Here is an 11,321-nt window from a genome sequence, read left to right as displayed (position 1 = left end):
AAACCAATTTCAATATCACATAACCTCAATTATCTCGACTGTCGCTGAACCAATTTTGATGATTACTTCAACATAATTGTAGAACACATTTGTCTCTACATTTCGTCCATACATCATTTTCCGCTCAGACTACGCTATCTGTCCGATTTTGCCGTTTAAGTGTGAAAATATTGATTTTTCCAATAATAACGCTTTGAAATCACTCAGATGCCAATTTGACTGCCTCTACTCCACTAAGACACTTAAAATAGGGGTTTAAATGGAAAGTCCCGCAAAATACAACAATTCTTTGATATAGTTGAAGTTCAACAAATGAACACTTGGGGCACTATGGATGAAAAAAACGAGTTAAGAAACAAAAAACCTCGCTTATCTTGGCTTCTGAGTAATCGATGAGTTGAAGTTCTACGGCAAAATTATAGAGAACATTCTGGTCTACATTTCACCCATATAACACTTTTCTGTCAGTTCATCCAAATCCTTGATATTTTGGTTTAAATACAAAATTTGTATAATTTCACGAATTTGATTCAAGATAACTGAATGGCGTCTCCCAACTTCAGCTCTAAATCGAATTTGCATGCACTCCGAGCTAGCTCACGTTAAGAATCTCACCTACATAAGCCGGTTAGGATTATCTGTCCCTTTTTATTTGGACCTGTCATTGATTTTGAATTGCAACGCAGATGAAATGTTTAAAAAATCATATAAACTAAACTGTTCTCAGAAGGTTATACTATACAGTATTTGGTTAAAACGACTGAGAACCAACTATTTTACATATTACCTAATTTAATTACATTCTATATTTGTATTAACAAGTTTTTAGTAATAATATCACACATAACACCAAACTCAGCCCTATGATGCATGATCTAATTTGCAACCTTGAGACATAATGAATAATTAGATATTGGATTTCCGACTTATTCAACAATGCATGGCAGGTTTTTACTTAAGGAAGGTATAAAAAAGCATTGAATACATTTATATAGCCAAAATGATTTTTAATTGCTAAGAGGAAAACATCTTCACAACGTCAGTTAATATAATTCTTTACTTGAAACAATGTGAATAAACCTTTTTCAAGGTCATTACTGAGAAAATGTTTGGAAATGACAAAACAAAATATCATTTTATGATCTCGAAGAGAGAAAATGCCTGAACTTGACAATTCAGTAACTTTTTTCTTTTTACAATATTTTGATTAAAGTTCAACTGTGGTTGTAAAATTTATGAGTTATTAATCAAATAGTAGCAATCATTGATAGAGATATCAAGGTCTGTGTTATGTATATAAGGTGCAAATTTAAGTTAGAAATAAAACGATGAAAGATTTAAAAGATTAATACTTTTGCTGAGACCCAATATTTATAAGTACGCAATTCCTCTAGTGTTTATTAGAAGTCCTCAAAATATTGCTCTTGGAAAAATGTTGAAGAAATTCTTTTTTGAGTTAAAGTTAAATAAATTCATATCTATAGTGTCTCCAACGGAAAGACGAGCTTTAATGAGAATTTTCTTGATAACGATAAGAAATGTATTCAAACAATCTTAGGTTTATCGATGTATTTCAATTACAGAGCTTATAGATTAGATGAAGTGAGTGAAAAAAACTCATATAAAAGTACTTAAAGTCTTGGGAAAATAGGTTACTCTGGTGATCTTATCACCATTTTATTCCAACTTTTAGTTCAAGCTGAACAAGGCTTCAAATAAATTTCAAACACAATACCGCATTTAATTTTCTTTTCAATTGAAAATACTTCTGAATTTACGTTGGGCTTTTTAAAGTTACTATTCATAATACCGATTCTGTGTCAATGACATGAGAAAATTCCATTATACGGTGTTATGTTCAGTTTGATAAGAAATTTTAGAATTATCTTGAGATTTAGTGAAAAGTAAGTGATAAATTTGATATCCATATACCATAATTGTGGTTCTTAGAAAGCATGAATGATTTTTATGTAGGGTAAATGTTCGAAAACTGAAAAAATATTTATCACCGTTGAAATCTTACCCCTGTTATTATATTGTGAATCTTATGAGTCAGAAAAAAAAAATCACTTAATACATTTTAGTTTCACTTAAAATAAAATGATGGTTATATTAGTTCCACAACAATAGATTTAAGTGAGAATTAATAAGGTAAAATTCTACAACGTTAGTAATAAAACAAAAAGAAAAAAATACGCATTTTTCTTTAATTTAAAGCTGTGAGTGAAATCATAAAATTAGTTTACGGCACTAGGTAATAGAAGAAACGATATACATAGGTAGTACAGCTTAATAAATTCTTTTAATCAATTCGTGAGTAATACATCTATTTAACTTAAATTGAAGCCGACATTACTCACGATAATTAATTTTTATTTACTCTTTTACCAAGTATAAATTTGTTTATTCAATTGCCGTATCATTTTTCTTTTATATATATTTTGTGTTTTGAATTCAAACTTTTATAAAAGCTCTTGTTCTTTACGGCAATTTATTCTAGATGTCTCTGTTACCACTTGCAGGTTAACATGTGAAAAATATAATGCTTGATCATACATTTTTTATTTCAAAATAAGATTGATGTTCAATGATCGGAACGATCGACTCTGAAGGTTGGATCATCACTCCAAAATAATATGATTTTTTTTTGAAAATTTACTGCTTTTTACCTACACTGTCCGCTCTCTAATCCGGATCGGCGTAATCCGGACGAGTTATCGACGGTTACATTTAAAATAATTTTGAGGTCATGTATGCATATGTGTTTTCAGCAATGAAAATGAATTATCCTGTGATGTTTTTGTTTAATAAATGAATTATAATAGCATCACTGAGAAAAAAAAGAGGGTGCGATTAACATTTTTTCCTCATAACATTAACACTTTTTAGGTGTAAAAATATATCAACATTTTTTAATGTTAATTTTACACCTCTTTAAGGGTAAAATGGGTAAAATTAACATGAAAAAAGGATAACTTTAACCCCTAATACACCTAAAAAGGGTATTATTTACACCGATTTCGGATCAATACTGCAGAGTGAAATTAACATTTCTGGAATGTTATTTTAACTTTTTCGGATTTCTCTCAGTGATAGAATTCTCTAATTATGTCTTTTAATCTTCTTTAAAACTTTTATTCTAATTCTAGAAATAAATCTTGTATTACAGTAGACTCTCTCTCAATCGGGCATATGGGGCAAAATGTCATTCAAATTATCGAGAGATTTGGGCATCAATATCATTATAAATTTTACAAAAAGCGCTCAAATTTTAAGAATCACGATAAAACAAGGAGAAATCCAGCGAATTTGAACAAATTTGCTTTAACTCTTTCGTCTCCTTTGGGACACTGGATACCCATGGAAACAACAATTTTTTTAGACTATCTAGAATCGATAAAAATCCGATTCTTCTGGATAAGTACAAAATATAAGGATGTCCAAATCTAGGACATTTTTTGCAGGATCCTAATTAACTCCTGAGCTTAGATATTTTTGGTCAAAAATCGTGAATTTTCGATTTTCTGCTTCCTTGCAGATATCCTGACTTTTTTTTTAATATTTTTGACCAGAATAAGGGAAAACCTCTCGGGGCCAATAAGTATGATAACTAACAATTACAGATTGCATAAATTCGAAAAACAATTTTTCTTAAATTTTCAAAAAACTTGTTCAAACTTTATGGGTACTCTCGTTCCCAAAAATCTAGAGGTCAAATGTATGGTTATTCCGCCAATGCCCGCCATTTGCTTTTTGACACCAAACTTGTAACAAAATTCCAAGCGGGAGCGACATTTTTGCCAATATGGCCGATAATTTTGACATTTGGCAGCGAGGGAGGTTGCTTTCGGGGAAGTTTTTCCTATTCTTCCAGATTTTGGTGAATTCTGATTGTCGATTAAGTGTTTTTTGGCTCTTGAGAAAGCTTAATGTGTCTACAATAACATCCTGTTGAGAGAAATGTGTTTTAAAGTGTTATGTGTAAAATATTATGAGGAATCTGTTGGCAAGTAGGAGCTGGGTGTCCTTTTTAGCACTTCCTGGACATCCCACAAGATACTGGTCAATAATTCACCTTGTTTTAGTTATCAACATCGTACAGGAGTCCTTTGACACGCAAAAATAATTCACAAAATTGATATTATTGGCTTTTGGAAAATTGAAGTTTGTATCCTTTGCGTTCTTTAGGGGACGAGAGTACCCATGAGTTTTCCAATTTCCCAGAGGAGGAAAAAATTCTTTCTCTCTAAAAGTATCATATTTGACCACTAAGAGTTACAATAAAGTGTGTTTTACTGAAATTCGTTCGCTGGATATGTTGTGATCCGGAAAGAGTTAGAATGGACAATAGTTATTGAACAAAATGGCGGATATTTGATCTAAATCGGCTAACCCTAAAGCCCAAAATAGACACGGATCTGCTTAGGGGTCAGCCCGAAAAATGAGAATTTGTGTCAAGAATTGGTGTGATCAGCTCAAAATTTGGAGAATCAGGCTGGTCTTCTAAATTTGTGAGGTTTAGTAAAATTACGGGGATTAGGCGACATCAGCGCCAGTGCTGAAAATAAAAAACTTCACATTGGGTGGTTTTAGGTGCTTTTCGAAATGTCAATCGGGTGAAAAAACATGGAGAATAATGGTACGCAATGTTTCAAAATCTTAAAATGCATTAAGATTGGAGTAATGGGAAGGTCAAAGTGCATATATCTGTTGATCCATTGATATTGCTCTTAAGAAGTCTTTCAGCACTCAAAGTGTGGAGATTTAATAGAAATTTACACTGAAAACGCTAATTCTTGATCCTAAATCCTCAGTGTATGATAATTTGGGCTGATCCTTTACCACCAAATTTTTCGAGCTGAGTATTCTCGAGGATCAGCCTGTGTCTATTTTCGGCATAACATTAATTTCATCTTCATAATAAAGCTTAAAAAAGCTGAAGACTTTTTACGATAATGTAATGTTAACGTCCCTAATTACCTTCAAGGCTTTTTTTTTAATATAGAATGACAAAACTTAAGTATTTGAGTGCCAAAGTGTATCAAAAGTGCTTAACTTAAAGATAAAGCAATCAATTTATTTTAAAATATATACATTTACTAAATTGTTATTTTTAAGATTTTTTGATTTATAGGGGAGACCGGGGCCGCAGATCGGCCAGCATGTGAAATTTTTTATATCGTATTAATTTAATCAAAAAAATGTTGCAGGCTGATAAATATTTCAATGAATAGGAAAGGAGGTGTTTACTGTCGAACAAGTAGTAGTTTCCTCAATATTCCTTCTAAGGCAAGCTATAACATTCCAAAGTCTAATTCCATGCGTAGCTATAATGCTGCTTCGGCCTCCCCTAAGATAAGTCAGTAATATCGAAGATCAATTCCCCAAAATGTTTTTTTCTGAATTTTTTGGTGCTTCAACAGAGTTATTTCATATTTTTTATTTTGTGCTTTAAATTGAAGCTTTTATCAAAAGCTCTTGTTCTTTAACAACTTTTGTCCTAGATGTCTCTGATGGCATTTAGTGGGTTGACATGTAAGAAGTGACAGTGTCGTCTCGAAATAAAAACACATTTTCCGTGAAAAATCGCGATTTTTATAAATATTTCTAGGAAATACTAAATTCTTTTGATACCTTCCTAATTGAAATTGTACAACAATGTCTGATATAGTTATATCCTCACGTGCTTACACAAAAATGATGTTTCATGCCGCTAAATATCCACATTGTGCCGTGAATGGTGTTTTGTTGGCCAATCGAGACACCATAAAATCCCGGAATTACGAAATTGTCGATGCAATTCCGCTCTTTCACATATGCCTTCATGTTTCCCCAATGGCTGAGGTGGCTCTTGTCCAGGTGGGTATTAGATATTGGTCGGGACTTGGTCTGAAATTGTGATTTAATGTGGGATGTGTTTGCAGGTAGAGGCTGCTGCAGCTGAAGATGATCTTCAGATTTGTGGGTACTACAGTGCAGCTGAGAATTACAATGATAATTCACTGGAGAGGGCTCCTGGAGGAAAGCTGGCTGATAAGATAGCAGAAAACATTCCCAATGCATGCTTTGCCGTGGTAAGTAAAATGTGTCGTGTTAGCAGTTGAATGCTTAAGGGGTTTCTCAATTTATTATTTTGTGTAACTTGCTTTTTTATCTTGCGACAGTCATACAATTTTTCATTTAAAGTACAGTGGGACCTCGATAGAGTTAACTAATTATTTCCAGGCCTGTTGACTCTACTCTATTGGATTTGTTGACTCTATCGGAGTCCGAAAAAAATCAATTAAAATGTGAAATTTTGATATAAAGGAGTATTATTTTATGTTTGTACTAGATCATTGATAAATTCAACACGATAGTAGAATATTTTATTAAATTAATCTATATATTTTATACCGTCTGGCCCAAAAAAGTCGTGTGTTTAGGCAAAAGTTGGAGATTAACCCTTTAAGGACGATTGGAACACCGGTGTCCCATAAAGAAAATAATTTTTCCTGACTGCCTAAAGTTATTTTTTTCTTAAGTTTGTACGCAATTATCAAGTAGAAGGATGAAGGAATCTAGGATATTTTTTGCAAGTATTTAACTATTTGCTATGTAGTAAATATTTAAGCTCAAAAATGGCGAATTTTTAAATTCTCAAATTCATAATTGATTTTATTTATTTTTTATACTTCCATTTTTTTTTAAAAGCAAAACCCTGTTGTCAATAAAAACTACAATACTCATACGTAATATTTTTCATTAAAGCGAAAAATATTATTCATTGGTATTGTCAGAAAAATTACTTAAATTTTTGGGCTATTTTTGTGCCTATCGTTCATAGAAGCACAAAATACACCGAATCAGACTCTGTTGGACTTTCCAAGGTTAGATGTAAGACTTATCATTAATTATGTTTCTCAGTTTAATTTTTATTGTTGATTTTCAGTCCGTAAAAAGTGTCTCGTCGTTAAAGGGTTAAAGAATGATTTTTAGGAATAATTTTATTATTAGTAAATACACTCAGTCCCGGGATTATGCACATTTTCGGGACCGAAAAATCGCGCGTAATGGCATTACTCATCAAGAAAATTTTCATACCCACAGGCGATTACTTTTTAATGAATTTGCCTAAAAATTTTAATTTTCTGTTGCTTATTTTTGTTTTTGATCCAAATTTCTTTCTGAGATACTGATATTTTAAATTAAAAATGTCAGTTAAAATTAATTTACACGTTTTCTTTAGAAGCGTAATTTTTAGGATTGTTTATCATGTACATTTTTTAAAGAAGTAAGGTCTTTAAAAATGATTACACTACAGGGTTAATAAACCTACGAATTTTATCACAAAATTACCATATCCTTACACAAATATTTTTTCTTGTCTTCAAAGTGTTACGTTAATACACAATAAAACTGGTTTTTATTTCGAAAAGATCATAATAAAATCATATATTATTATTGGTTCAATAAAAAAGAAAAGTTGACTATCGAAGTAAATTTGGGTCCAAGTTGGCTCTATCGGAGTCAATTTGGGTCCAAGTTGAGTCTATCGGAGTCCGTAGAGTGAAAAAAATAGCTGTTGACTCTAATGGAGATCGACTCTATCGGGGGTTGACTCTATCGAGGTCCCACTGTATTTTTTAAGGTAAAATAAATTATTATTTGTGCCTTTATGATAAAAAAAATATTAAAGAAACATCTCGGAAAGTCATTATTAGAATTACAGTATCATGTTTAATTTAAAGGTGCACAAATTTAGGTACGTACTATTATGCCTTCTACATTTACGACTTAAATCGAGTTAATGCAATTATAATCAAGATATTGATTTGACTAAATTCTCATTAGTTTCCCACTAATTTAAGCCTTTTCTCGGCTTAAGCCGAGAGACGCATTAGTCAAAAACTGATGGAAATGTAATCTGATCATTATTTTGATTACAATTGCGTTAAGCTGTGTCTCGTTTTAATTTCGTATCGACGTTTCGTCCGGAGTACAAATGCTTCTGGAAAGAGAACGGAGATAAATATTGACAATCGGTTAAATAGTAAATTACGTCATTTGGTTAAAGAGACCAATAAAAAAACATGCATCGTCGAAAACTACCTATGAAAATCGGTTAAAATATTACAAACATAGCGATTTCGAAGAAGAGGGCAAAAAGACCACAAACAATTGATAGAGCCGATCTGCGAGCATTTCTTGATGAAGATGATCAGTTTGGTTTTCGGGAGCATTAAACATGACTCGGAAAGGTATTTTCAAGCCTTTATATGCATAAGGAAAAATCAAAAAACCGAAAATCAAAAATTCAAAAAACCACTTCCGAAATTTTGCTTTTTTGCTATGAGAAAAAAAGAGTTTCCAGCACCGAATTGATACAGACAATAAACAATAGTTATAATCCAAATAAACCAAATCTAAAGTATCATAACTTTTACTTGGTAAAGCATCAAAATTAATAAGACCGCCAAATTTCTTCAGCAAGACGAAAATTCTCTGCGTCAGGTAGGACGAAATGTCGTAAAATGTTCGTCAGGTAAACAAAAATTTACGCACAAATGACAATATTTTTCGAACATTTTTTATGTGTTTACGAACATTTACGAACAAATGTTTGTAAAAATACAAAAAATGCTCGTCAATTGATAATGTTACGAATAATATTTGTGAAAAAAGTACAAACTTTTACGAACTTGTTTATGGGTTATACGATTCACTAGCATTTTGTAAGTCTCCAACAGAAATTCACAAACAGTTACGAACAATTTTACAATTTTTTTTTCTTTGTAGGGTAAGTGAGCCAAATTTCGGCATAGTTGCATATAAGCACCGAAGTTCTAAGTTTGAAATGCAATATTTTTAATTTATATTGATATTTTTTGTTACTTCCTTTTCGGGAAGGTTGTGTGGAACCTTGAAAACTAGATTATCATCTTTGTTTTCTTTAAATCATTTCCTAAATATTGAAAAATTAATAAAAATGTGAACATTGCTTTGAGTAGTATTCCGGCCACTTTGAGTGAAATACCGGCCACCTTTTTTCTGACCACCTTTTGTAACGCAACGGATAGAAAATTTCAAAACGTCAAACGGAACGACTTTAATATTTAGTTTAATACGTTTATATGACCCACAAGCCCTGAGATCTTCCGTGTAATTTGTTCTGAAGACCTGAAGAGTAGCATCTCAAATTTACGCGTAGATTACCGTAGCAATTTGCCCTTCCTGAACTCTTCCAAGGCCTTTTCCACATCATCTTTTTCATAGAAGCGATGGTTTTTTTCTCTGGACATTGTAGAACGCAGAAATTGAAAAAAAAAAAAAAACAAAATGAATAAGAAATTTAGGAAAGCAACAGATGTTGCCGGAATAGGCAACACTATTTCACAGGAGAGACGCTCACAAAGTATATACTTTTTTTCGCGAAATACAGGATCCAGCTGGGAAATTTTTCCCGAAATTTAAAGATTGATTCACTATTAACATAAACAGAAAGAATCTTTAATGAAAACTAATCAATTTTCATGAAAAAGAAAAACCGAAGGGAAAACCTTTTGCACTTCACCACAAATCGTAAGACTGCTAGGAACACAATCAATCTGTCACATTTTTTGTAAGACTCTTTTCCCACTGAGTTTTTACAACACAATTTAAATTCAAATTAGGGTCGGAGGAACGTCTGTTCGACAGGGAACCCCTATTGACACTTTTGTCAAAATGTTGAAAATTATTTAATGTATCTAGTAAAATATAAGTAATATAACGTTTTTTTCTGTAATATACCTTTTACTATAAACAGAGATGTTTGAATTTCATATCCCAAATGATACAGAGTAGGGTGTCAATAGGTGCTGACACGAGTTCTTAAAGTGTCAATAGACGTTCCTTTCACCCTATACCTAAAATTTAACGATCTTTGTGTTAATACATCCCAAAATGAATAAATATTTAAAAGCAAAATGAATTCATTGACTATTCGAAGATAATTAATTTTAATTAATTTATTTCCATGGCCGAAATTACACTTAAAGTGGCCGAAATTAGAAGCTGGCCGAAATTTAGCACATTTCCCCTACCCTAGATAATTTTGTTCTTTTAAGGATTTTGACCTTTTGGAATTTTGGCTTTCGGAATTGTAATTTTCAGGATTTTGCCATTCAGGATGTTGGCGTTCGGAATTTCGTCTTCCGATTTTATGGTTGGCAGTGCTTTAGAACAGATCCTTTGTTGATCATAATTTTTTATGAATTTTGTTGAATATTAATTTAAAAGCCTGAAAAGAATGTCATATTAAAATTAAAAATTAAAACTCTCATCTTAAGATTAATTTTAAAATTTTGTTCAAAAAAAATTCACCTGCATATTAGTCCTTTAAATGATTATTAATTATTTAAAATTTATTTAAACTAAAAGCTCAATTTCAGATACTTTTAAAAACCTATTAAATATTAATTTTCATCATTAAATAATTATAATTATCATAATACCAAAATTTGGCATTCGAATTTTAATTCGAAAAATCAATTATTTCAAGCAATTAATATAATTTATATTGAAAGGTTTTTAGTTTCAGAAGTAGACAAAACAAAACAAAAGCGTAATTGGGAGATTTTCAATTCATTTATCTTAATTCCTCTTCGTGCCACCACTTTCACATTTTACATTTAATTGAATTAATGACTAATGAAGCAGTTGTGCTAGTGATAATTTTGGGATGGAAATGTACATGGTGTGCTTGATTGAACTTCCTCCTTTTGCAGATTGATAATCGTGCAGTGTGCTTGAATATGGAACGTTCGGCTATTAAATTGTGGCAGAATGTTGACAATCGATGGACCAAAGTGACGGGGAAATTGAGTCAAAATGATGTTACATTGTCGGCTGTGTCGACACTTCTTCAACGCGGAGCCATGAAGGATCTTGTGGACTTTGACAATTACTTGGATAACACGGAAAATGATTGGCTCAATTTGCATCTCAATCGGGATCTCAATCAGATTTTAGCCATGTATTAAAAATGATTTTTATTTAATTTATATTACAGAGCGCAATTAACAATTGTGGTTAAAAGATACAAAATGCTAAAAAAAATACAACGGAGAAATAAAAACATGAACCAAAAACAGAAAAAAACGTATTTTTATTACAAAATGAAGGAAATTGAGATTTTTTTTACAATTTTCTTTTGTCTTAGTTGGTAACTTTTTTTTCATTTTAAAATTTAATGAATTCTTCACGGTTTAATTGTCTTCTTTTATTTTTTTTTAAGTGTTTTAATAACTATTCTCTGCATCCTTTGCTCTTTTCTTTTTCATCATCTTGAGTGTGTCTTC

General features: G+C 31.5%; 1 protein-coding gene across 2 annotated transcripts; it reads left to right on the top strand.

Moving 5' to 3' along the window:
- The first annotated feature begins 428 nt into the window (after window positions 1-428).
- On the top strand, window positions 429-11,121 carry LOC129803536 (ER membrane protein complex subunit 8/9 homolog). Of its 2 annotated transcripts, none has more exons than XM_055850168.1 (3): window positions 429-5,859; window positions 5,925-6,074; window positions 10,749-11,121. In XM_055850168.1, the coding sequence occupies exons 1-3, from the start codon at window positions 5,659-5,661 to the stop codon at window positions 11,001-11,003; spliced, it is 606 nt and encodes a 201-aa protein (XP_055706143.1). In that variant the 5' UTR covers window positions 429-5,658; the 3' UTR covers window positions 11,004-11,121. The 2 variants fall into 2 exon arrangements, with proteins under 2 accessions (XP_055706143.1, XP_055706144.1); XM_055850169.1 differs by having other exon boundaries at window positions 5,507-5,863; window positions 5,929-6,074.
- Window positions 11,122-11,321: the final 200 nt, after the last annotated feature.

This window comes from Phlebotomus papatasi, chromosome 2 (genome assembly GCF_024763615.1).
Source record: "Phlebotomus papatasi isolate M1 chromosome 2, Ppap_2.1, whole genome shotgun sequence".
Taxonomy (NCBI): Eukaryota; Metazoa; Arthropoda; class Insecta; order Diptera; family Psychodidae; genus Phlebotomus; species Phlebotomus papatasi.
The sequence above is the reverse complement of the archived record's forward strand: the minus strand, read 5'-3'. Positions and strand labels throughout refer to the sequence as shown.

Excerpts from the sequence above, each read along its gene's own strand:
- LOC129803536 (XM_055850168.1), top strand. The coding sequence starts at position 5,659 with ATGTCTGATATAGTTATATCCTCACGTGCTTACACAAAAATGATGTTT. Across the intron at positions 5,860-5,924 it reads CTGAGGTGGCTCTTGTCCAG|GTAGAGGCTGCTGCAGCTGA; the intron begins GTGGGTATTAGA and ends ATGTGTTTGCAG. Across the intron at positions 6,075-10,748 it reads CCAATGCATGCTTTGCCGTG|ATTGATAATCGTGCAGTGTG; the intron begins GTAAGTAAAATG and ends CTCCTTTTGCAG.